This window comes from Muscardinus avellanarius, assembly GCF_963383645.1.
Source record: "Muscardinus avellanarius genome assembly, chromosome: 4".
Classification (NCBI taxonomy): domain Eukaryota; kingdom Metazoa; phylum Chordata; class Mammalia; order Rodentia; family Gliridae; genus Muscardinus; species Muscardinus avellanarius.
Window position 1 is genome coordinate 16,774,322 of NC_137789.1, and position 27,308 is coordinate 16,801,629.

General features: G+C 46.5%; 1 protein-coding gene across 1 annotated transcript in view; it reads right to left on the reverse strand.

Moving 5' to 3' along the window:
- Nucleotides 1-226: 226 nt before the first annotated feature.
- NSMCE2 (NSE2 (MMS21) homolog, SMC5-SMC6 complex SUMO ligase) overlaps nucleotides 227-27,308 on the reverse strand; it is a gene marked incomplete at both ends in the record, with an annotated part of 246,769 nt that continues 219,687 nt past the window's right edge. Inside the window, 3 exon segments of the mRNA XM_080693640.1 lie at nucleotides 227-344; nucleotides 10,414-10,520; nucleotides 10,877-10,977. Coding sequence (XP_080549766.1) covers nucleotides 227-344; nucleotides 10,414-10,520; nucleotides 10,877-10,977 — 326 coding nt within the window.

The window sequence follows — 27,308 nt, forward strand, 5'->3', positions numbered from 1 at the left end:
TTAAAACAATAAAACACGTAAAAATAAACAATGCAATGTGCTTGCATTTTTATTGTGCAACTTGAAAAACTGCTTTCGGTTTCACTTAAAATCATCAAGTTTTACCCCAAACAAAGTATGCTGTGCAGCCAGTCCTAAACGCCCTGACGAGCATCGCTCTCTGCGAGCTGGGCGGAGGCGGGCGCTGGCCGCCCCAGTAGAAAGTGTCCCCAGCCTCCTCTGCCCTCTACTCCGACTGCCGCTGCCTCCTCTTGTTGTGGCTCTCAATTGCCCTCCTCAGTGCTTCGTCCTGGATGAGATCCGACATTCTTATGTCTGTGTGGCTGCAGCCAATCTTAGGGCAACTGTGAGGGAGAAAGAGAGTTAACTGAGTCAGTCCTCTTGGCTTTAATGCCCTCAGCATACACGTTCACAAGCAAGCCCTGAAATGGGAACGTCAGAAAGATAGAGATAGATAGAGAGATAGAAAGAGAGAGAGAGAGAGAGAAAGGAAGGAAGGAAGGAAGGAAGGAGGGAGGGGGAGAAGGAAGGAAGGAAGGAAGGAAGGAAGGAAGGAATCAAGCAAGCAAGCAAGCGAGCCAGACATGGTGGTGCATGCCTGTAATCCTAGTACTTGGGAGGTGAGACAGGAGGATCACAGGTTTGAGGACAACCCCAGCAATTTAGCGAGACTCTCAGCATCCTAGTGATTTTTTGTTTTGTCTTTAAAAAACACAAAACAAAAAGGTGTGGGGTGTTAGCCGGGTGTGATGGTGCAAGCTCGTAATACCAGTGTTTGGGAGGCTGAGATAGGAGGATCATACAGGTTCAAAGCCAGCCTCAGCTACTTATTGAGGCTCTCAGCAACTTAGTGAGACCCTGTTTCCAAATAAATATAAAATAAAAACCCCTCGGTTCCACCCCCAGTCTCACACACACACACACACACACACACACACACACACACACACACACACACAGGTGTAGGTGTAGCTCTGAGGTAGAACACTCCTGGGTTCAATCCCTGATACTGCCCCCACCCCCCAAAAAGAAATGAGTTATGTGTTAGAATCAGACTAATGTATGGCCACTCGTTTCTTCAGAGCGCCTGCCGGGGCGAGGACCTACCCAGGGGCTGGGGGCACAGGCAACACAGGGAGAGAGGCTGCTTCCTGGGCTGGCTTTCTCATGGAGAGGTGGCATTGCTTAGTGACCAGGTGGCCTTGGGGGTGAGTGGCGGGGTGTGGAGGGAGGGAGGCGAGCAGAGGGCTCCTGGGTGATGGGAGAGTGGGAAGCCAGGCTGCAGGGAGCTTGACTGTCTGTGTCCTCTGAATGCCCACTACCCCCAGAGACGGAGGGGGCGCTGGGACGGTGGAAAGCCTGCCTGTGGCTGAAGACAGGGCGTGAGTCACCCGGAGGGGCGGAGCTTGAGTCCTGGCTTAGATGTGGTCTCCTCCAAGGCCGTGGCTCACAGTCACCTGCCTTCTCCAGCACCCACTGTCTGCAGTCAGACCTGGGTCTGGCTCCCCACCTGCTCGTGAGCTGAGAGTGCGGGCAATGCACTTGGCCTCTCTGAGCCTCCTGACTTAAAGTGGGGAGAGTCCCCATTTCACAGGGCGACAGGAGCTCAGGGCTCCATGTGTTCATTCCCATCTCCCAGTTCCATTCTATCTGCATCTTGCAGACGCCCAGTGCATTCATGTGTCCATCTGATCCTCCTCCGGGATCGTCCTGGGCCAGGTTCTAACCAGGCTACCGTGAAGTACAAGTATATGGTTTCTGCCCAGTGGTCTGCAACAGTGCTCCAAAAAGCACAGGTATGATAAAGAACAAGCGCAGGAGAAAAGGCGCCGCGCAGCAGGGGAACAAAGCCAGCCCTGGCAGCTCTGAATTATCTTGTGGCAGGAAGCCCAACAAGACGAAAAAGAGAGTTTTCTTTGGCCTTGGTCTCTGGATCAAGGGGTCTTTGTAAGCTGGCTATGGTGGTGCCTGCCTCTCATTCCAGTACTGGGGAGGCTGAGGCAGGAGGATCTTCTGCAAGTTTGAGGCCAATCTGGGCAATTTAGTGAGACCCTGTCTCAAAATACAAAGTAAAAAGGGCTGGGGGTGAAGTTTAGTGGTAGAGTGCCCTGGGTTTGGTCCCCCGTACCAGACTTAAAAAAAAGAGGAGTCTTTATAATAGAGGACATTTATCAATGTAATAAGTTTATCTCATTGATAAATAACAATATTTATCTCCAAGAATGGGCCTTGTTCAGTTGGGCAAGTTGGTTAAGTCATGGTTATGGAAAAGCAATCAAAGCCAAGAGGTCCAGGCTGACTGGCCTGGACATACATCATTCTGACAATCTGGCCTCGCTTTAGGGTAAGGCTTGAGAAATATTACACCAGGTTTTTTATTTTTGTGGTACTGAGAGTGGAACCCAGGGGCTTTTCTACCTCTGGGCTATACTTCCAGGCCTATTTTATATTTTATTTGGAAACAGGTTCTCACCAAGTTGCTGAGAACCTCACTAAGTAGCGGAAGCTGGCTTCGAACCTGTGCGATCCTCCTGTCTCAGCCTCCCCAGCGCTAGGATTATAAGCCTGTGCCACCACATCCAGCTTTGTTTTGTTTTTGATCCTGGGAACTGAACCCAACTCAGAGGTGTTCTACCTATGAGCTACACCCTCAGCCCTATTTGATTTTTTAAATTTTGAAACAAGGAAGGTCTCTCAAAGTTACTAAGTCTGGTCTTGAATGTGTGATTCCTCCTGTCTCAGCCTCCCTAAGTATTGAGATTACATGTGTGTGCCACCACATTCAGCAACATCCGTTTAAAAATCTTATTTTTTCCTAGCCCATCCCCCTGTATTCTGAAGTCTCAAAGTGGATTATTTCTCCAACCCTGAAGGTGAAATTATGAGGAGGATACAGATACTTTCAGGGCCTTAGAAAGGCGATTTTTGCCTCTGCAGGTGCTGCTCCACGTAGGTTGCGGAGTGACCCCACCCTCGACCCGTCCACCCTGAGATCCCCGGGGCTGCGGGCCTCTGGTCCAGAGAGTGCGGTCTAGCTCCACCAGCCAGACAGTGAATAAGCAGGGACGGGGAAGTGGGGAGGGAGGCTGAGGACTTCCTGATGACATCAGCGGCTTTAGTCAGCGAGGAGGGCATTCTGAGAATGTCTAAATGGAATTAACCACAACACTGGACGGCAGCACAGGCGCCCAAGTTCCTTTCAAGGGACGGAGCCCTGGGAGGACTGTGCTGAGCACAGAGTCTGAGCTTGTTTAGAGGATGGACCCTGGAGACAGGGGTTTGAAGCAAACAGTCCTCCCAAGGGGAGCCCGATGGCCTAATGACAAACATACAGGCTCCAGAGTGGAGAAGAGGCTGGGGTGGTGGCACACCCTGCAATCCCTACCCTTGGAGACAAGAGGCTACGGGTTCAAGGTCAGCCTGAGCGATCCAGCAAGACTCTATGTTAAGAAAAAAGTAAAAAGCCAGTAGTGGTGCGCGCTTGTGACCCCAGTATTTGGGAGGCTGAGACAGGAGGATCGCAGGTTGGTGGCCAGCCTCAGCCAACTTGGTGAGGTCCTCTGCAACACCGTGAGACCCTGTTACAAAATAAAGAATAAAAACTAGGACTGGGGATGTATCTTGGAGGTAGAATGCCCCTGGGCTCAATCTCCAGTACCACAAAAATAATAAATAAAACCAGATGTGGTGGTACACACTTGTAATCCCAGTACTTCGGGGATTGAGACAGGAGGATTGCAGGTTTGAAGACAGCCTTAGCAAGTAGTGAGACTCTCATCAACCTAGTGAGACATTGTTTCAAAATAAAAAATAAAAAACAGGGCTGGGGTGCTTGGAGATAGAATGCCACTGAATTCAATTCCCAGTACCAATAAACAAACAAACAAACAAACAATCAATCAATAAATAAAAGGTTGGGGATATAACTCAGTGGTATAATGCTTGACTTAGAATATGTTAGATGTGAGGTCATAAGTACAATCCCAAACACCACAAAAAAAAAAAAGAAAGAATTCAGAAATAAATAAAGAGAAAGAAAAAGATAAAAAGGGCTAGGTGTGTAGCCCAGAGATAGAATGCCCCTAGCTTCAATCCTTGATCTACTCCAGGTCCTACTGCGCCAGCTCCAGAACTGCCCACAGCTTCTGTTCCCACTGTGTGGGGTGCAGGAGGGAGGCCCCGAGACTTCCTGGAGGGACTGTTTCTCACCCCGCCCCAAAGGAACACACACAAGTGCTCAAATGGCAAAGAATAAGAAAGGGCCACGATGCCACGGGGCTGAATCAGGGCACTCCTGCTCTGGAGAAAGACAACTCGCAGGAGCATCAGGCCTTAATCCCCACGACATCCTGGTGAGCAACAGGTGTGGCAATCCCCACCTGTAGCTCACGCATCATCGCCTGCAGGGGCCAGACGTGCAGGCCTCGGAGGAGAGGCTGGTGCCGAACCCGGGTCACAGGCAGGGCAGAGCATTCCTGGGTGGCATGGACATCAACCTACCGAGACACTGTTTCAAAATAAAATATAGGGCTGGGGAACCATGCTCTCAGCATCAGCTCAGGAGCACAGGATTTGGAGTCCATGAGTCCTTAGATCCAGGTCCTGAGAATTCCAGGGTTCAAAACTATAAGCTCTCGGGAGGGAGGTCTGCTGGCACCTCTGGAAATGTGCGTGGGATGGACTCCTGGCAGACCTAGAGACAGGGCAGCTCACCCTGAGAGTAAAGCCACCTGCCAACAGGCAGTGAGGTAAGCGTGCCAGCTCTCGGGGCCGGCCTTCTCCACTGCCAGAAACGTGCTGGTCCAGACCACTCCTGGGATCCCTGGAGTTCTCAGATGATAGTGTTTACTTCTACTTTACAGCTGAAGAAACCGAGGCTAAGAGGTTCAATGACTTTTTTTGGTACTGGGAGTGGAACCCAGAGTCATTCCACCTCCAAGCTACATCGCTAGCCCTATTTTTTTTTTTTTTTTTTTTTACTGTTTGAAAAAGGGTCTCACTGAGTTGCAGAGGGCCTCACTAAGTAGCTGAGGCTGTCTGCGAACTGCAATCCTCCTGTCTCAGCCTCCCAAATGCCGGGATTACAGGCTTTCAATGACTTGTGGTAAATGAATTCTGCTGTTGAACCGCACATTTCTGTTCAACTTAGTTTTGCTTTACATGCTCTGAAATATGACTATGGTGAGTACAGTTCCTAGCTATATTCAGCAGGCATGGTGGCGCACATGTGTGATCACAGTTCTTGGGAGGCTGAGACAGGAGAATCACAGGTTTGAAACCAGCCTCAGCAACTCAGAGGGCCCCTGTTTCAAGAAAAGAAAGAAAGAAAGAAAAGAAAGAAAGAAAGAAAGAAAAAGAAAAAAGGCTAGGGGTATAGTTCAGAGATAGAACACCCCGCACTTGTACCAAAATACCCCAGTTCCCGTTCTTCAACAAAACATAAAACAACCAACTAAGGTAAAATTAGAAATATCTTATTAGTACGAAAAGCATAAGGCAGTTTTACTGGTAGGACAAGTCTTATGATCAAGATCTATTTTAGGAAACTGTCCTTATGACTGTACCTAGTTAGGGTGAAGGTCTCAACCATGTTCTACTGCCTCAAGCTGGAGGAGCGAGGCCTCCCAGGACTGGGCCCTCTGGAGAAGTCCGCCAGTAACACAGAGACCTGGAGGGCCAGCCCAACACAGCACAGGAGAACAGTCGGGAGGCAGACAGGAGATTTCTCAAGCTGATGTGTCAGAGACAGTTTTAAACAAAAGGAACCTGGCGCTGCGCATCACTGACATCCACCAGGGGAAAGGACATCGCGTGGTGCTGAATCAGAAGCCTCTGGAGCGGGCTGTGAGTGGCCCGGTGCTGATCACCAACCTGCTGCCCCTGTGTGTACCTGCCTCCGCTCCCACCCGCTCTGCCTCCGGCTCCAGGACACGCTCCTCTCTCCTGGGGCTGGCTTAGCTTGTCTGGGTCTTCTTCTAACTGATGCTATCCTGGACTAAGAAAATACAGTTCTGAGGGTGATACCTCAGAACCTGCCTCATGGGAAGCAGAATGCACTGGGCCCTAGCAGGCCGAGGCTCTGTACTATTGGCTGGATGCAGCGGGGACCGTGTCTCCTCCAGACCGCGTCACTGATGGCGGATGAGTGGGCTGACCTTCTTTACCAACAACCTCACAAACAGCAACACTAGCTCAGCCTTCTCATTTCAAACCTCACATTTTCTGTATCTTCTGGACATTTCCAAAGGGCTGCACTGTTGAGACCTCAAATTTAACATGAGCTTCTCATAATCTTCTTTTTAGGCGGCACGGGGGATAGAACCCAGGTGCCTCTGAGCTACACCCCAAGCCCTATTTTGTTTGTTTGTTTGTTTGTTTGTTTATTTATTTATTTATTTATTTAGTGGTACTGGGGATGGGACCCAGGGGCATTCTACCTCTGAGCTACACCCCAGCCCTGTTTTTTATTCATTATGTTGAAACAGGGTCTAACTGAGTTGCAGAGGGCCTCACTAAGTAAGTAGCTGAGGCTGTCCACGAACCGCGATCCTCCTGTCTCAGCCTCTCGAATGCCGGGATTAAAAGCGTGCGCCACCATGGCTGGCTTAGTGTTTATTTTTGAAACAGGGTCTCCCTGGGTTGATGAGAGTCTCATTACTTGCTGAAGGCTGTCCTCAAATCTACTCTCCCAGCTTCACACAGGTGTGGACGAGTGCCTGGAGCTCACAATCCTTTCTCAAGGCTTCTCTTTCATGCTCTTTCTTTGGGTCGAGGATAATGAATCTTTCTGGACACCCAGATCAGATAGGGCAGCATCCTTCCTCTCGCCTTCTTCCCCCTACGCCGTCAGGTGCACCTGCCATCGCTCCTGCCTCCACCTCCGTGCACATTCTCTGTAACATGACCTGCTGCAAAACCGTCCAAAGCCTGTTGAGCTTTCGAAGCTGCAGGTCGGCTCCTGTCACTCCCCACAGCGCTGGAATGCCCCCTGCCTCGAGATGCTGGTGAGCATGGCAGGGACCACGGTGCTGGTAGGGAGAGTCTGAAGACAATGATGGTCATGTTTGCAGGGCTGTGCTGTGTCCCTGGTACTTTAGCTAGTGGGCATGGTGGCGCACGCTTGTAATCTAGGTGCTTGGGAGGCTGAGACAGGAGGATCACAGGTTAGTGAGGCTCTCAGCAACCTAGTGATAACTTGTTTTCAAATAAGAGATAAAATTGGGCTGGGGGGTGTAGCTTGGAGGTAGAATACCTCTAGGTTCAATCCCCAGCACAATAAAAAAAAAAACCAATGTACCAAAAAGGCGGTTCCAACGATGACCCTCGACTTATCTATGAGGAAGCGAGTGAGGTTCTGGCATTTAACACGACTCCTATGCTGCCTTCCTGCTCCTGTCCATGGCGTCCCTCTATTCCCCAGAAATGTACAGTAAGTACCACCGAAGCTCTCCACCAAGAATAGGGTGTGTGGGTGAGGCTCTCCACTAGAAGAGCCTCCTTCACCATTCGCACTATGAAGACCTGTAAAGATGCTCCCTCATCTGCAAACCACCAGACTTCTTAGACTTACTCATGAAGACTAGACGATGAGAATCTGCAGAGTGCCAGACACCCAAGTTATAAAAAAAATGTTCAAAATGACAAGTGTTATGCAAATGTTTGTAAATATCACGTACAATGCAGAAAGGGCAACAACGGACTCAGCGAGTCAAAGCGGCTACCCAAGAGTGGACAGGAGTCTCGGCCACCGTCCTGGGCTATGGTAAAAAGGGTGTGGCAGTGCCTTCCCACTCTGGGGAGCACCACCAACTGTGAGAGGGAAGAGCTGGCAGACAAAAGCAACTGGAAGAGTGACTCGTCGCGCCCATGCTGACTTTTTTTGGTGTTAGAGAAGGAACAGAGAAAAAAGTAGATAAAGAGGGCTTCCGCTGGGCAAAATGGCACATGCCTGTAATCCCAGTACTTGGGAAGCTGAGACAGGAGAATCGCAGGTTCCTCACCAGTCTCAGCAATTTAGTGAGACCCTGCTTCAAAATAAAAAATAAGCTGGGCGTGGTGGCGCAGGCTTGTAATCCCAGCATTTGGGAGGCGAGACAGGAGGATCACGGTTCGAGGACAGCTTCAGCTACTTAGTGAGGTCCTTTGCAACTAAATGAGACCCTATTTCAAAAAAATAAAAAGACTAAATGATAGGGTTCAGAGTGTAACTCAGAGGTAGGATGCCCCTGGGTTCTACCCCAAGTACTGCAAAAAAAAAAAGGCTCAATGGTTGAATGCCCCGGGGTTCTTATACCAGTACTCCCCCCACATACACACGGAGGGTTGGAAGTCCAAAAACAAAGATAATTATACTCATGGGGGAAAATGACAGGTTCATTTGAGAGATATGACATTTGAACTATAAGGTAGAAACTCAAAACAGACAAAAATGTATTGACTCTATGTTTTGCAACTCTTAGGCTGCAACACCACTGTTCCAGGATAAATATCGTAAATGACTTGATTAAATGACCAACGAGATGTCTGGGGTCTCAAACACCCTATCTCTAAGCCCAGACTAGGCAGGGGAGGTGGGCAATTCCCGCCCTAGGTCTGGCCCTTCAGAAGCAAAGCGGACATCAAAGGGAGTGTTCTCAGAAACCTGCTGCAACTGGCCACACCTGCCTATGCATCCTGGGCAAATCTGTGATGGGAGCATAGAGACAAAGGTGCAGTCAGCCAGCTGAGCCTAGCGCTCCATCACAGGGGCAGAGCAGGGCCCTTTGGCTGCGGGAGACAGAAGATCCCAGGACACTTGTAATAATAATAATAATAAAAAAAAACCCACCAGGAGTGGTGGCACACACTTGAAATCCCAAGACTTGAGAGGCTGAGACAGGAGGATCACAGGCTGAGGGCCAGCCTCAGCTACTTAATGAGGCTCTCTGTAACTTAATGAGATGCTCTTTCCAAAATAAAAGATAAAAAAATAGGTCTGGGGGTGTAGCTCAGAAGTAGGGTACTGCTGGATTTAATCCCCAGTACCCCAGTACCAAAAAAAAAAGGAAAGAAAAAAAGAAAAAGAAAAAATCTCTTATAGGTTACACATGGATTTACTGATATATTTTGAGAAGTTATTAATGTAATTAAATACATGAGACTTCCCCTGACCAAAAAAAATTTTTTTTCTTTTTTGGTTCTGGGGATTAAACCCAGAAGTGCTCTACTACTAAGTTACACTCCCAGCCCTTCTCTTTTTTTGTGGTACTGGGGATGGAACCCAGGAGCATTCTACCTCCAAGCTACACCCCTAGTCCTATTTTTTATTCTTTATTTTGAAACAAGGTCTCATTAAGTTGTGGAGGGCCTCATAAGTAGCTGATACTGGCCTTGAACTTGCACTCCTCCTGTCTCAGCCTCCCAAGTACAGGGATTACAAGCATGTGCCACCATGCCAGGCTCCCAGCCCTTTTTATTTATTATTTTGAAACAGGGTCTTAAGTTGCCCAAACTGGCCTTGAACTAATGACCCTCCTGCTTCAGCCTCCGTCAGTATAGAGGCTGTCTGTGAACCGTGATCCTCCAGTCTCAGCCTCCAGAATGCTGGGATTACAATTGTGCGCCACCACGCCAAGGCTGCCTAGCTAACTCTTAATTAAAGATGGGACGAGAGTTCTTAGAGTATTTCCTTTATCACATTTTAAAAACAAATGAACTGTATTGCAGAAAAGAAACTTACCGTAGCCTTCTTCCTGTTTGGGTGAGCGTAGCATGTGAAGAGGGCACTCAGTATCACAGTTCTGTTTTATTTTCCTCAAGCTACTTTTTAATATTTATTACTTACATGATATCGGGATTTAATCCAAGAGCATTCTACCTTTGAACTATGCCTCCTGCCTGATTTTAATTTTGAAACAAGGTCTCACTAAGTAGCTGAGGCTGGTCTTGAACCTGTGATCTTCCTGTCTCATTCTGCTCCAGGCAATTTTTTTCCTGTACTGGGCTTTCTACCTCTGAGCTATACCCCCAGCCTGATTTCAATATATATTTTTTTAAATTGAAAGAGGTTCTCACTAAGTTGGGGATGGCCTCACTAAGTAGCTGAGGCTGGCTGCAAACCTGTGATCATCCTGTCTCAGCCTCCGCAGTACTGGGATCACAAGCATGCATCACCATCCCTGGCTAAGGCTATGTTTTTCATAGTGCAAATTCATAAAAACCCTGTTATCCCCTGGCTAAATTTCAGTTCAGTGCAGTTTCCTTGGGTTCTGAAGGTGTGGCTGAAGTGCCATCACTTCTTCCTGCACAGATTACTAATCGTCCCCTCTGGGTTGTTTTTCCAGAAAGCCGGCTCCCACGGCTGCAGACTGGGGAGGCGAGGGTGATTTAGGGAGGCCAGGGAAGCGCCACTTCCTCTCTGCAGCAGAGACTCACCAGGCCTTTTTCTTCCTCCTGTGCTTGGACTCAATCATGCGAACAATGGCCTCCTCTTCGTAGGTGTGGCCGCACACTTTATTTTTCACCGGCTTCTTCATTTCCAACTGTAATCAAGAAGACAGGAGGCTTTCAGGAAGGATAAGGATCAGGGGCCAGTGGCTGTTTTTCCTACTCCTGGGTGTCTAAGCTCTAACTCCCCATTCTCTGGCTTTAGGTGATTACTGGGTTTTAGATAAGGAGACTCTGCCGCTAAGGTTACTTTGCCCGGGGCTGTGACTTCACTCCCACATCCTTCAGGGTTTGATTGACCCAGAGCTCTTTCCAAAGCTCTTTAACCTTCCTCACTTTCCCCCCTCCCTAGCTCCAAGTGTGAAATTGCATCAGAAAGCAAACAGGAAGCTTTTTGCTTTTGTGTGAAGTTAATTGCTTTTTCTTTCAGGAGACGAGGAGGAAGCAATACCTGTGTAATGGGGCAGATGAAGTTGGTCTGGCTCTGGGTCACAATCATGTCTTCATCGACTCCTTCTGTTCCTTCTGCCTCTCGGTCTGTTTGTAGACCATCTAGAGGAAAAAGGGGGGTCTGTGAGCTTCCTTGGTTTAGCATCCTGCCAAAGAGGGGATGGAAGGGAAGGAATAGGGCCCAAAGTCTCATGGGTCTCCTTAGCATTCGCCCCAGTGCAGGCACTTGGATGCATGAGAGCACCTCTGCTCCTAAGAGAACCCTGCAGGGCACCCAGCTCTGCCCAGGTTTGCTAAGAAAACCGAGGCTCAGAGTAATTAAAAAAACAAAAACAAAAACAGGTTTTCAAATTCCAAGAATTAACCAGTAAGTGCATGCTGCTGAGAAGTCAAGAGTCAGAGGACCTGGTTATCTTCCAGTTCCAGCTGAGAGAACCAGCGCAAGGAAAGCATCTTGGGATAAAGCTTGGGTTCAAAGATGAAAAGACTGCGCCTCCAGTCCTATAATCCCAGTACGTGGGAGGCTGAGACAGGAGGATTCCAGATTCAAGACCAGTCTCAGCAACCTAAGGAAACCTGGTTTCAAAATAAAGAAGTAGGGTGTGGTGGCACATCCCTGTAATCCCAGTACTTGGGAGACTGAGACAGGAGGATCACAGGTTTCAACTGGCCTCAGCAATTCAGTGAGGCCTGCAAATAAAACAGGGCTGGGAGTGTAGCTTGGAGGTAGAATGCTCCTGGGTTCAATCTCCAGTAAGGGACTCACACACACACACACACACACATACACACACAAACGCACACACACACACAGAACACACAGTGTGGCTCCTGGATCAAAGAAACATCAATAAATGGCATTTACTACTGGGTAGTACCCTTTTGTACTTTTAAATATTATTGAGGACCCCAAAAAACTCTTGTCTGGAATATAGTATATTTATTGATATTTACCATTTTAGACATTAAAACGGAAGAACTGAAAAATACATTTTTTTTTGGTGGTACTCAGGTTCCTGGAAACCCTTCTTCCGGGCTACACTCCCAGACCTACTTTATACTTTTTTTTAAATTTGGAAACAGGGTCTCTTTTAAGCCAGTGCGGCTGGCTTCGAACCTGCACAATCCTCCTGTCTCTGCCTCCCAAGCGTGGGGATTACAAGCGCGCGCCACCACGCCCGGCATGAAAAATACATTTTTAATTCACCTAAACACAGTAACGAGCCTATTATGTACTAACATTAACAAAATAAAAGTTAACTGTATTTTCCAGAATAACAGCAAAGAAATGAGGGGCGCAGCACCGCTTTCCAGTTTTGTGAGTAACTTCGGTGTCTGGCTTAATAGAAGACAGTTGGACTTTGATGCCTGTGTACATATCCCATCTGTCACAGTCTCACGTCATGGAGCTTCTGGAAAAATTCTCTCATGAAAAAGGTGAGTGAAAAAGGCAAACGACATTGCACTGCCATGAAAGCACTGGCGCCTGCTGGCACCTGCAGGCCTGGCAGCCCCAGGCTCCCCGGCCACACTTTTCAAGCCTGAGGGACACGTGGCGGGGCTGGCCTGCACCCGGCTACCTGCCCTGAATGTCCCTTTCACTCCCTCATCCTTGTCCCTCAGTGAGAAAAGACACTTTGGGATGGGGCAGTGGGACTGAGTAGGTCACATGAAAGCCCTTCTTTTTGAAGGAGGGATACAGGCATTCCTAATCTGGAAATCTGAAATGCTCCAAAATCCACAACTCTCTGAGCACTAAAATGACGCCACAAGTGGAAAATTCCACTGTGAAACTTTGTTTCATGTATCAAATGAAACAGATATTGCATAGAATCACCTCAAGGCTGTGTGTATAAGGCGTATAAGGAACATAAATACATTTTCTGATTAGATTTGGGTCCCATTCTCAAGTTAGCTCATCATGTATATGCAAATATTCCAAAATAGGGGAAACAAGATCTCAAACCTAAAACACTTCTGATCCCAAGAACTTTGGATAAGGGATGTTCAGCCTCTACTTATCATTTGTAAGCGGTATACTCATTTCTCTCCCCCTTTTTATTTTATTGTTACTGCTTTGTGAAAATAATGGAGACAGGACAACTGCTTTCCTTCTGATGTGTGGAGGGGAAATCTTTGTCACTGGTTAGTAAACCAGTGATGGTTAGTAAACCCTTGGGTTCCACAGGACTGGCTTTGCGCCTCTACCCACGAGTGTCTGTCTGGGAAGGTGCTATAGGGCCAGGGAGTTCTTATTCAGGGTCACCCAGTGATTTAATGGCTGGAAGCCGGGGATTCTGCTTCCAAGTACTCTGCCTTCTGTAGGGGCAGAGTCCCCTTCATTTAACAGGCCAGTGCTATTTGTAATCCACCTTGCTGCCCTTCAAACCAGCTCTCATTCCTTAAAGAACATGAAAAGAAAGATCTCAGGGCTCAGGACTTTCCAGGTACAGCTTTTTTTTTTTGTGTGTGTGGTACTAGGAATGGGACCCAGGGGGCATTCTGCCTCAGAGCTGCATCCTTAGCCATAATTTTTTTTTTTTTTTTTGGGTGGTACTGGGGTTCCTGGAAACCCTTCTACCTCCGGGCTACACTCCCAGACCTATTTTTTAATATTTTTATTTGGAAACAGGGTCTCTTAAGATAGTGGGGCTGGCTTCGAACCTGTGTGATCCTCTTGTCTCCGCCTCCCAAGCGCGGGGATTACAAGCGTGTGCCAATGCCTGGCACCCTTAGCCCTATTTTTAATTCTTTATTTTGAAACAAGGTCTCACTAAGTTGGGAAGGGCCTCACTAAGTGGTTGAGGCTGGCCACAAGCCTGTGATCCTCCTGTCTCAGCCTCCCAAATGCTGGGATTACAATCTTGCGCCACCACGCTCGGCTCAGGTAGAGTGTTTTTAACCACTGGGCACGATGGTGCAATGCCTGGGGTCCCCACACTTTCAGGGACTTAAAAGCATGTCTGAGCTGGGCATGGTGGTGCAGGCTTGTAATCTCAGTACTTGGAAGACTGAGACAGGAGGATAACAGGTTCCATGCCAGCCTTGGCAATTTAGCAAGGCTCTCCGCAACTTAGTGAGACCCTGTTTCAAAATACGAAATAAAATCAGGCTGGGAGTATAACTTGGGGTAGACCTATAGGTTCAGTCTCCAGTACCCTCCCCCCAAAATAAAGCATGTCTGAAAGCATCCCTAATCCAAAGATCTGAAATCTCTGAGTACCAACACGATTTATGGATTAGGAAGGCTTAACCAGAAGACAACGCAAAAATCCCAAATCTGAAACACTTTTAGTCCCAAGCATTTCAGATAAGAGATATTCAATCTCTTTTTTATTTATTTATATTTATTTATTTATATTATTTTTGCAGGTCTGGGGATGGAACCCAGAGGCATTTGACCTCTAAGCTACCCCTACCCTGCCCTGTTTTTACTCTTTATTTTTGAAACAGGCCCTCACTAAGTTGCAGAGGGCTTCACTAAGTAGCTGAGGCTGTCCCCGAACTGTGATCCTCCTGTCTCAGCCTCCCGAATGCTGGGATTACAAATGTGCGCTACCACGCCCGACCAATCTCTTTTTTAGAAGAGGATAACCATAAAATTGAAATTAATAAATGTCTACCTCTGAGCTACAACCCCAGTCCTAGTTTTTTATTTTTTAATTCTTTATTTTGAAGCAGGGTCTCACTAACTTGTGAAGGGCCTCACTAAGTAGCTGAGGCTGGCCACGAACCAGCGATCCTCCTATCTCAGCCTCTCAAGTACTGGGATTACAATCGTATACCACCACGCCCAGCTTTGGATTCATTTTTTAACTTAATAAATAAACCCCCAAGTATGCTGAGATATTTGTTGAGAACCAAGTTGCCAATTATACATAGATCAGGTATTTGTAGCTAAGCTATTTCTGAAGTGGAATCGTAAAAATATTTTAAAACACTGCCAGCAATAAAACTATATTTAATGTGGAGGTGCAATATTTTAGTATGTTTGCTGTGCTGTGGGGTGGTCTCTGGGAATATTGTTCACACCTACCAAGGGTTTTCATGATTTCCACGACCTGTCTTTGACATTCACAGTGCCAAGAGTCAGACTCCTAAAAGAGTCCTTTTATCAACCCAAAGGCTCAATTAAATTGGACAGGTAAGGAGAAAAACCAAGGCGCAGGCCAGGGGCCATTATTGTCTCTGGGAGTCACTTTTCAAAGCCTTCTCCTAAGGGCGACTGCCTTCCATTTCTGATTATCTGTTTGATAGGAAAAATAAAAATAGCTCTTTGTCAATTTCTTACAGGGTTTATTCTGAACGGATGGAAGATTTCTGACTATAAATGTTACACTGTGGAATTCAGCAGAAAAATCTATTAAGTGCATAGCAGAGTTTAGCCAGTGTGAAAGGCTGTGGGTTTGCTGGTTAGTTTCTATTTTTAAATCTCTAAAGGTGGAGGAAGCAAGAAAGCACAACTCGAATGCAGTGCCAGCCACTGGGAAGGCCGAGTGGGGAACTTTGAAATCGTAGAGGGTTACCAGCATCAGAGATCACGAAAGAAGGTAACAGAAGTCAGACGGGGAAGAGTGCCAACTGTGAGTAATAGCCACAGACCGAGAGGCTAAAAAGAGAACGATTTCCAATAGCTGCACTTCTCTAGAGACAGGACATTTCCTCACTCGACGTCTATATTTATAGAAAGTGATATTAACGTTGGGATTCTACAATGTGCTAACCAAAGGTCATATCTGGCAATAAATATCACTTAGAGTGATGTAGCTGACCCAAAGATAAAACTTTGTGATGAGCTCGGTGAAAGGAAGACTGGAGAGAAGAATGCGCGGCACCTCCTAGAATCACAGAAGCTCTAAGACTGAGGTCACCTACCCCAGCCTCCTGTTTGCTTGTGGAAACTGAGATCCAGAGCAACTGTAGGTTTTGTTCGAAGTCATGCAAGGTATTTAATAAATCAGTGTGCCGCTCTATAATCCTGGACTGGTTCACTTGAATACTAAAATTAGGGTACTGGCTCTGGGAGCTCCCCCCAAACTATTATTTCATTAATAAAAACAGCACCTCAAGTTTACTGAAGATGTACATGGCAGCTGCTGTGCTAAGGTCTACGTGTGCATTATTTACCTGATCTCCACAAAATACCCATGAAGAATGACTGCATTGTGATTCCCATTTTATAGGCAAGACAACTTAAGGCAATATGTGTGTGTGTGTGTGTGTGTGTGTGTGTGTATAGTATATATACATACACACACTTTTTTTCCCTTCTTTTGTGGTGCTGGGGATTGAACCTAGGAACATTCTATTTCCAAACTACACCCCCAGCCCTATTTTATGTTTTTATTTGGAACAGGGTCTTACTAAGTTGCTGAGGTTGGCCTTGAACCTGTGATTCTACTGCCTCAGTCTCCCAAGTACTGAGATTACAGGTGTGTGCCACCATGCTGTGGCAGACCTACAATATTTTAAAGGCAAAAATAGAAAATAACCTTATAATAAAGAAACTGGATTAAGTCAGTGTAGTCTTTTTTAATCAATGAGTTTGCAAAGAAATTTTGTATTATAAATGGATAAACAGGCAAACCAGCCATTTTATTTTCTACAGTTGGCCTTCCATATCCCAGGGTTCAATATCCATGGAGTCAACCAACTTCAGGTCAAACACATCCAGGAAAAAAAGGTGTAGGTACTGAACGCGAACAGACTTGTCTCGTCATTTTTCCCTATAAAAATACAATGTGACAACTATTTGTATTGCATTTACAGTGTAGTAGCATCTAGAGATGATTTCTTTTTCTTTTTTTGGTGGTATTGGGGGTTCCTGGAAACCCTTTTACCTCTGGGCTACACTCCCGGACCTATTTTATACTTTTTATTTGGAATCAGGGTCTCTTAAGCCAGCGCAGCTGGCTTGGAACCTGCGCGATTTTCCTGTCTCCGCCTCCCAAGCGCGGGGATTACAAGCGTGCGCCACCACGCCTGTCTACAGGAAAGCCAGGCATGGTGTATTCATGTAGTCCTAGTACTTGGGTGTCTGTCATGGGAGAATTGCAGGTTCAAGACTAGCCTCAGCAACTTGGAAAAATCCTGTTTCAACATAAAAAATTAAAAGGGCTGGAGGTATAGCTTGGAGTGAAAATACTGCTGGATTCAACCCCTAGTACCTCCTCCTACAAAAAGTATATGGAAGGATGTATGTAGGCTACATGCAAATACTGTACCATTCTTTTTTTTTTTTTTTTTTTTTTTGCGTGTCTGGGGATGGAACCCAGGGACATTTGACCTCCGAGCTATACCCCCTGCCCTATTTTTTTTTCTTTATTTTGAAACAAGGTCTCACTAAGTAGCTGCGGCTGTCTGCGAACCATGATCCTATGGTCTCAGCCTCCCGAATGCTGGGATTACAAGCGTGCGTCACCACGCCCGGCTAATACTGTACCATTCGGTATAAGGTCTCAAGCACCTGTAGATTTGGGTATCTGCAGGGGGTCCCGGAACCAATCCCCGGCCACCAGCAGATCAGTGTATAGATGTATGTTGTTAGAAGCACACGCCAGCTGTTAATTGAGACGCAGGCCTCAGACACACACCTGATACCCAGACGCAGAGCTGAGGGCCCACACGCCACAATGAGGAGGGATGCCCGGGGGTTCCATTTTCAGACATACGAATGAAGTAGCAGATAGGCGTTAGGTAACTCAAATATGCTTTTCTCTCGCTGTTATAAAACGACCACCAAAGGGAAGCAGAGAGCTTGGAAATGCTTGAGGGGGTATTTCCCGAAGTCAGCGCTACCCCAGTGATGCATAGTGGGGCAGCAGTGGGGATGTTAAGGGGCCGCGGGTCCGGGGTCTGTGGCGCTTAGTCGTTATGACTGCCAGTGGCTCTGCCTCGGGCCCTCCTCGTCTCTGTCCCCTGCCCCTGAGCTGCCCTCCAAGCCAAAGCCCTTGGTGCCATCTTGGCTATTCCCTTTCCTTCCCCCTCGCATCCAGCCCCTTCCCAAGCTCTGCAGACTCTGGTTTGAGCCATATTCCCAGCCCAGCCCTTTCTCCTGTCCTACACTCCACACCTTCGTCCAAACGCTGCTGTGGCCCCCTGCCCAGCTGTCCTCAGTGTCCTCCTGACAGAGCCCCAGCTGCATGGCCTGTGCCGCGCCCTGCCCGCCCGCCCTGGCCAGTCTTCCCTCACCTGCATGCCCAGGTCACTCTGGCCTTTGCTGTTTCTGAAGTGCGCCAAGCTCCTCCTGTCCTTGGGCTTTTCCACTCATCTGCCAGGAATGTTCATCTTCCTGCTCCTTGCTTGTCCTACTCTTTCTTTTCTTTTTAAAATGTCAGTTTAAATGTCATCTCTCTAGAGAAGCCTTCTCTGAGGTCCCAAGCTAAACAAGCCTCCTGGACTCTTGCTGTCGCCCCCCGCGGCTCTCTGTAGAGCACCTCACTGTGAGCGCTCACTTCTCGTCTGTCTTTCTTCATTCCCTCGCCCCTGCTCCCTGTCTCTTCCAGGAGAGCAGGGCACCTGTGGCCTTGCTCACTAAGGTCTAGAGTCTAAAACCGTCCTTGGCAGATAGTAGTAGGTGCTCAATAAATGTTTGATGAGTGAAGTCCTTCACTCATCAAGACTGGAGTGGGGCTATTTTCCATAAGATGTTACTTAGCATATGTAACAGTCGTGGCAATACAAACACACATACATATCCTCACAACGATTTTATAGGTTGTAGTCAAATAACTGTAGCTCGGGGCACAACTCAGGACCCTGAATTACATGCCAAAGGCAGGAAGTAAATATAAGTTTTACAATTACAGCAGGCTGTGTGGTAATTACAAAGGAGAATCCAGACATGGTCTTGTGGTCAGAAATACATTTGGTCCTGGCCACACACAGCCCAGCATTAGTCACTTGTCTGTCTTCAGGCATCCCAAATTTGGCTACCAGTGAGACGGTTTAATGCCAGCAGAGAGTAAAAGTCGATTGCTGTGCGCCTTTTCAATTAAGCTTGAATATTTTCTGAAAGTACTTTTCTCTTGAACATAGTAGCACATGAAGAAAATACTATAAAAATATTTGTTGTCTGCTGGAAATGTTTATTAGATTGCTCAGATTATTTGACCTGTACTATTCTGGGAGAGCATATTTGGAAAGGCTTGGATGGTACATGGAAGATTTTGGGTCCACCCAAATGTGTAAAAGCACATTCATTCCAAGTTTGAAGCGCTGGAGTTATACTAAGTATGTGTCAGCCAACTCCCCGCCTATCTCTCCTACCCAAGCAGTCTGCAGCTGGGGTTACTAGCCCCACCACCTGTGGATGCAGACCCCTCTTAGATCCCAAGTGGAAAAGGGGTGTGTCAGTGAGGCCAGTTTCTTTGGTTGGAATTAAGTAGTGTGTATGTGTGGCCAGGCATGGTGGCACATGACTGTAATCCCAGTATTTGGGAGGCTGAGACAGGATGATCACAGGTTCGCAGCCAGTCTCAGCTACTTAGGTCCTCCCCAACTTAGCGAGACAGACCCTGTTTCAAAATAAAGAATAAAAAATAGGGCTGGGAGTGTAGCTCAGAGGTAGAATGTCCCTGGGTTCCATCCCCAGCACCGCAAAAAAGGGCAGGGGGAGCTAGGGGCATAAATCCAGTGCAATCAGGATGGTGACTCAAACTATATACATATACTTATCTACTAGAATAATAACTTCTGTAATTATAAATTGTTACTGCTATCATTTACTAGCAAAAGAAAAAAAATTAAGAAGAAAATTCCTGCCCTTAGGAAGCTTAGCCCCATAGGTATATTCAGACCAAAGTGGTTTTGTGAGGGCTGTGAATGTCCAAGATAATGTGAAGAGAAGATTCCTGGAAGCCAGGCATGGTGGCGCAAGCTTGTCATCCCAGTAGTTGGGAGGCTGAGACAGGAGGATTGCAGGTTTGCAGCCAGCTTCAGCAGCTTAGTGAGACTCTGCTTCAAAATAAAAATAAAATAGGGCTGGGAATGTAGCATGGAGATAGAATGCCCCAGGTTCAATCCCCAGTACTGCCAAGAAAGATGTTTCCTGGAGAGATGTAGTTGGTGTTTCTATGGAGCTGATGTCTTATCTAGGTCAAGAGAAAAGATCTTTCAACTTGAATTTTCCGACACATCTCTGCTGCTTCCTTAATATGTGGGCATTTCAATTCTCCACCACCTCCGGCCAGCATTCCAATCGATGTTCTTTCCTCTCCCTTTCTTTTTTTAGTACAGTCTCTCCTCATCTTGGAGAGCTATCTCTGTCCAATCCAACCCAACCCAACTCAACCCAACCTTGAAATCCCACAGCATGGTGATCTATACAATACTCATTTTAACTTAAACTTCCTCCTTCATGTGAATGAAACCACTTTTCAGATATGAAGATGACTGCGACTGAGCCGGGTTGGAGAGAGACATGCATACTTAACATCCCGGGCAAGGAGCGACATGTGACGTATATGCCTTGTAACCTCAGAGCCTCCCTGGAGGTGAGGCAAGGACTCAAGGCGAGCCTCCGAGGCGGTGTGATAAGAAGAGGGCAGGGTGCTCCAGCAACCAAGTAGAGTATTTAAGGACACAGGGCACGGAGGCAGCCTGTGCGGCTTGCTGGCTCTATCACTTCATTAACGTGCTCTCGGGCAAGGCATTTCACCTTTCCTGTCTCCATCTTCTCACCTGTAACATGGAGGCAGTGATGGCGCTCCGCGGCACTGTGTGAAGCTTAAGTTCTTGGAATGAATGAAGAGTTCTTAGAGGGGTGCTTGGCCAAGAGTGAGTGATTTAGATATTGTGATTATGATTGCTAACTATGATTACTCGTATCCCCACAGAGCTGGCACACAGTGGGCACCTGCTCAGAAAAGTGACACGCTGTAAAAATCACCTGGAGAGAAAGTGAAGGTTGGGCTGCCCTGGGGTTGGAATGGAACCCCACACCTCAGGCAACAGGGAGGCCTGAGCCAGCCCAGCACAGCTGGCTGACAGCGCTGTCCACACCTTCAACCTGCCCTCTGCTTTCCCTTCCCTGGCCTCTGGAACACACTCCTCTGAAGATGTTGAAAGGAAACTGAAGACTTTCAGATTGTTTCCTCCAAGCGAGCTGATGTTTCAACAAGAAGTAAGTGCCCTTGCACACGATCATGGCTGGATTCAGCTACTGTCCTTTTAGATATGGCCTTTGCCCGGCGTGGTGGCGCACGCTTGTAATCCCTGCGCTTGGGAGGCGGAGACAGGAGGATCGCGCAGGTTCGAAGCCAGCCTTGTTGGCTTCAGAGACTCTGTTTCCAAATAAAATATAAAATAGGTTTGGGAGTGGAGCCCGGAGCCTGGAGGTAGAAGAGTTCCATCCCCAGTACCACCAAAAAAAAAAAAAAAAAAAAAAAAAAAAAAGTCACTCAGATGAGATCTGGTATTATATCCATTTTAAGCCAATGAGTATTGAAAACTCAGTACTTAACACCTACAATTGCCTTAAAAAGAATGGCTATCTCTATGTCACCAAGAAAAGCAGGAACACCAAAGCACATATCCCACTTCTTGTTCTGGGCAGTTAACTAGAAAAACCACACAACAAGAAAAGTTTGATTAGACATCAAGAAGGCAGTTATAGGAAATTCCCAATTATTAGGATTTAAAAGTAAAATCAGAAGCAAAGACTGGAAGATTTGAAACCTCTTTTGGGCTCATCATCTTTTTTTTTTTTTTTTTTTTTTTTTCCTGTACTAGGAATGAAACCCAGGGGCATTCCACCTCTGAGCTACAATCCCAGCCCTATTTTTTATTCTTTATTTTGAAACTGGGTCTCACTGAGTTGCAAAGGGCCTCACTAAGTAGCTGCGGCTGGCCGCGAACCGTGATCCTCCTGTCTCAGCCATCCACATGCTGGGATTACAAGTGTGCGCCACCACGCCCTGCTTGGCCTCATGGTCTTATCTTGTTTTAGAGGGTTGTAAACATCGGTACCCAGGACCTTATGCACACCCGTCTCTTTCCTACCTTTAAACGATCTCGGCTGTTTCTCCCTCTTCATACACTGCTGCTGTCCTAACTCGAGCCCCAGCATTTTCTATTTGTATCGTTACAAGAAGTTCCTTATTTATTTCTCAGTCTCTCTCTCCCCAAACTATTTGTTATACTCCAGCTAGTCATCCTTCTAAAACCTCTGCCACGACAGCGTGACTTCATTATGTGGCTCAGAGAATGCCCTTCTATGGCTACCCGCCTGAACGCCCTGCCCGGCACCACCCCAACTACTCCCGTTTCCCCAGCGCTGCCCGGCTCTTCCGCCCAGTGCAGTTCCAAAGCAGGGTGCCTCTGCCTGTGGCCTCCAGAGAAGCTCCTGTGCCTACTGGAACCTTCCTTTATTTCCCTTCCTTCCCCACCAGACTGTGGACTCCTTAGGGAGGAAACTCTGTCTTATTCCTCTTTATACCCTCAGTGAGCAGGCAAAGTAAAGGACTCAGTCAATGCGAGGTGAGTGATGGCTGCTGGGCCAGAGGGTGTGTAGACACTTCTGTATTTTTATTTTTAATTTTTTTGGCAGGACTGGGGATTGAACCCAGGGCCATTCTATCTCCAAGTTACACTCTCCAGCGCAGGGTCTCACTAGGTTCCTGAGATTCTCACTGCTTGTTGAGGCCGGGCTTAAACCTGGGGTCCTCCTGTCTCAGCCTCTCAAGCACTGGGATTCCAGGCATGACTCACTATGCCTGGCTAACACTGCTGAATTTAAACTGATCACAATAAGAAGATGCTAACAAGAGCTGAGGTGGTGGTCCACGCTTGTAATCCCAACATTCGGGAGGCTGAGATAGGAGGATCACGGTTCATGGACAGCCTCGGCTACTACTTTACTACTTAGCAGGCCCTTTGTAACTCAGTGAGAGCCTGTTTGAAAAGAAATAATAAAAAATAGGGCTGGGGGTGTAGCTTGGAAGTAGAATGCCCTTGGGTTTCATCCCCAGTAATGAAAGAAAAAAAAAAATAAAAAGATGTGAACAAGCTGGGCATGGTGATGCATGCCTATAATCCCAGTACTTGGGAGGCTGAGCTAGAACTCAGTGAGACCCTGTTTCAAAATAAAAACTAAAATAGGGCTGGGGATGTAGCTCTGAGGTAAAATGCCCGAGTTCCATCCCCAGTGCCATTCCCCCCCCACCAAAAAAAAAAAAAAAGAGTGAACAGTGAAGAAGATTGATCTCTATATATTTTATTTTATTTGGTGGTACTGGGATGGAACCCAGGGGCCTTCTACCTCCGGGCTACACTCCCAGACCTATTTTATATAGCTTTTATTTGGAAACAGGGTCTCTTAAACTAGCGGAGACTGGCTTCGAACCTGTACAATCCTCCTGTCTCAGCCTCTCAAGCGCGGGGATTACAAATGTGCGCCACCATGCCCGACTTGATCTATATATATTTAAAAAATATTTTTTTTAATATTGGAAGTTGAACCACACAGGGGCATTTTCCCTCTGAGTTACACCCCATACCCTGCTTTATTTTTATTTTGAAACAGGGTCTCACTAAGTTGCTGAGGCTGGCCTTGAACCTTCAATCCTCTTGTCTTGCTATCCCAAGTACTGGAATTATAGGCGTGTGCCACCATGCCTGGCAAAAAGACAGTTTTTTTTTTTTTTTGGTGGTACTGGGGGTGGAACCCAGGGACTTTCTACCTCCGGGATATACTCCCAGACCTACTTCCTATTTTATTTGGAAACAGGGTCTTGCTAAGTTGCTGAGAGCCTCACTAAATAGCTGAGGCTGGCTTCAAACCTGTGCGATCCTCCTGAAAAAGAGTTCTGAAGACTAAAATTTTAGAAGAGTCTAGTCCTGGATTTAATGACTAATTATTCAGACAAGGAGGGATAGGACCCTTACTAGGCCATACAGCTGTACATTCCCTATTCTACTTGTGGACAAAACCAAATTACCTATGACCAAAAGCAAGTCAATAGAGGTCATGTTCCAAGGAATAAACAACTCTGCATTATGTCTTTGGATAATTTCTGATTCTGTTTCCTTGCTTTGAATATGTTCTTAGGAGTGTACCATAAATAGTTCTCAAAAATGTGTGAGCCGCTTTAACTTTGTTGGGTTTACCAAGGTAGGGCACAGTATAATTGTAGTGATATTCACTGACAACAGTTTTCATAAGAAACATTGGAGAAAGCTAGATAGCTGACATATTGAGAATGTAAGTGAATTACAGCAATACCACTCACAAAAATCTGAGTAAAAACATTGTGTGTGTGTGTATGTGTGTGTGTGTGCGCGCGCGCGTGCGCGCACGCGCATGTGTGTGATACTGCCCAGAGATGTTCTATTTTCGAGCTGCACCCTCAGCCTGATTTTATTTTTGATTTGAAGGCAGGGTCTCACTAAGTTGATGAAAGTCTCACTATTGGCTGTCCTCCAACCTGTGCTCCTCCTGTCTTAGTCTCCCAAGTACTGGGATTACAAATGTGTAATCCTGAACCACCATGCCTGGCTGGTAAAAAACAGTCTTTAACATAAAAATGATTATGTTATAATGTGAAATGAAAAAGGTGAAATGAAAACTCTACAGGATGGCTAATAATCTGAAAAATGACATATAGGAAGAAGACAGAAAGAAACTATGACAAGATGTCGAAGTCCATCATGCCCGCCTGACATACTGACAACGTGACTGAATTACAGCAGCAGCAATTCACTTACAGAAGTCGATCGTACTACTGTATATGTGACTCAGGTTTGGGGCTAGCCTCTGAAGCTTAGTGAGATCCTGTCAAAAGGGGCTGGGGATGCAGCTCAGTGGTAGAGGCCCCCCGAGTTCCACTCCCAGTACCGCAAAAAAAAAAAAAAAAAAAAAAAAAGGAACAGTTTCTGAGACTTGTGGCAACTAATTATTTAACTTGAGGGTTTTGTATCTAGTAATCTTCATGAGGCCAAGTAAGACCTATGAGATCAGAAGGACTGATGCGAATGGGGATGGATATTTTTATTCCATTTGTCAAACTGAAACAAATGATGAAATAAAGTCCAAAGATCATAAAAAAAAAAGGAACTTTAGGATTTCTACTTGCTCAACTTCAAAACTGCAACGTTTTAAGTTTTGAGTAAGACCGGGATTATGACACCATTTCAATGCCTGGTATTTTCTAGAGATATTATCCCAGCCACAGTCATGGTATTTCAGACTTTCCTGATTCCCTATACAAGGTCCTACGCTGCAACTTGATTTCTTTGATATCTTCTGTCTCTTCTAATTTTGGAGCTGTAGATAAAACACCAATGAAACGCCTGTATAGACAGGAGATGAATAACACAATACAGCTAGCTCTGATACCATCACCTGTTGAGTAAAGCGTCTCAGAGTAAACACTGGATTTTAACCCTCAAGGGACAAAATGTAAAGAGCCACTGAAGGCACTAACTTCTGGGAGAGTGCAGGAGGGAGGAAGTCCCCTGTCACCAAGTGGGGTGACGCGTGCCAGCACCGCTGCTGTCCTGAGACTTGTCCTAAATGTCTACTCCAGGACCTGGGTTTGTAGGTGTGTGCCAACACACACAGCACTTTACTGGGTTACAGCAGAGCAAGTACAAAATGCTATGGAGTTTTAGCATGAACTAAACATGCTTATTATTTTCTTTCTACATCTACTTGATAAAAATATCAAGGTTTTTATTGCGGTTTATATTTATTTATTTTTGAGGTTTTTATTTATTTATTTTTGAGGGTATTGGGGATTGAACCCAGAAGCATTCTGCCTCTGAGCTACACCCCCCAGGCCTATTTTTTATTTTTATTTTGAAACAGTCTTGCCAGCTTGATGAGAGTCTCACTACTTGCTGAGGTTGTCATTAAATCTGGGGTCCCTCTGTCTCAGCCTTCCAATTACTGGGATTATAGGTGTGTATCACCATGCCTGGCAGGATTGAGTTTTGATCTGTTTAAATTTTTTCTTTATGATGGCATAATATACTCATGCTTAAAAGAAAAAAAAAAGGAAAAAAAAAAGCCAGGAGGACATTTCCCAAAGTATATTCAATATGGAAGAAATTAAAGGAGGTCAAAGCTCGAGGGTCTGAATCTCTTGAGGCTTAACAGTCCTGTCAACACAATGTCAGTAAAGCCACCCAAAATGTAGCTCAACCCATGAGTCGGCTGTGAGCTCAGGGCCAACCTGGGCAGGGCTTCCCAAACAGATGAACCCGTAGTCTCTGGTCTGCGCTGACATCTGTTTTCAGTTTTCAAGGTTGTGTCTGTAGTTAGTCTAAAACATAAAAAAAAAAAAAGAAAGAAAAGAAAAGAAAAAAGAAAGAGAAAAAATCCTGCTGACTGGAAAGAAGAACTAAATGACACTAAGAGAAAGAGGTAGGAAGGGAGGGAGGGAGGGAAAAAGAAAGGAAGGAAAGAAAGGAACTAAAGATGTGGGGCTGGGCGTGGTGGTGCATGCTTGTAATCCCAGCATTTGGGAGGCTGAGACAGGAGGATCACGGTTCAAGGACAGCCTCAGCTACTCTGTGAGGCCCTTTGCAACTCAGTGAGATCCTGTTTCAAAATAAAGAATATAAAATGGGGCTGGGGGTGTAGCTCGGAGGTAGAGTGCCCGAGTTCCATCCTCAGCACCACAAAAAACAAAAACAAAAACAAAAACAAACAAACAAAAAAAACTGGGAAGGCTAGGTGTGGTGGTGTGCACCTGTAATCCCAGTACTTGGGGGACTGAGACAGAAGGACAGCAGGTTTGAGGACAAGCCTCAGCAACCTCGCCAAACCCTCTCTTTTTTGGTGAATTTGGGGATGGAGCCCAGGGTCAATCATCCTCCGAGCTACACCCCCTGCTCTATTTTTTATTCTTTATTTTGAAACAGGGTCTCACTAAGTTGCAGAGGGCCTTACTAAGTAGCTGAGGCTGTCTGCGAACTGCAATCCTCCGGTCTCAGCCTCCCGAATGCTGGGATTACAAGAGTGTGCCACCACGCTCAGCTGAAAAACCCTCTTTCAAAGTAAAAAATAAAATAGGGCTGGGGGTATAGCTCAGAAGTATAACACCCCCGGATTCAATCCCCAGTACCACAGAAAAAAATGAATGAATAAATAAAAAGATGTGGGAAATCTTTAGTGCTGCAGAGTCCGAGGAAAGGCCCCACTGAATACACGCTCCAGAACAAAGCCGTCGCCTCCACGCCGCCCGCCTTCTCTCTCCACGCAGAAACCTTCCCACTCGCAGAGGGAGACACATGACTTCAAGTGCAGGAGCAGCTTGGGACACAGCTCTTGAGGATGTGTACAATGGATCTGAGTCATGTGTTCGTTTTGTAAACATGTAGAAATCACACTTTTAGAACTTCCTCCTACGTGACACTCACAGGGCCCACAGTGTGCCTCTCCGCAGATCTCCTCGCTCACCAGGCGGGTATCAGCTCATCCCACTTCCAGG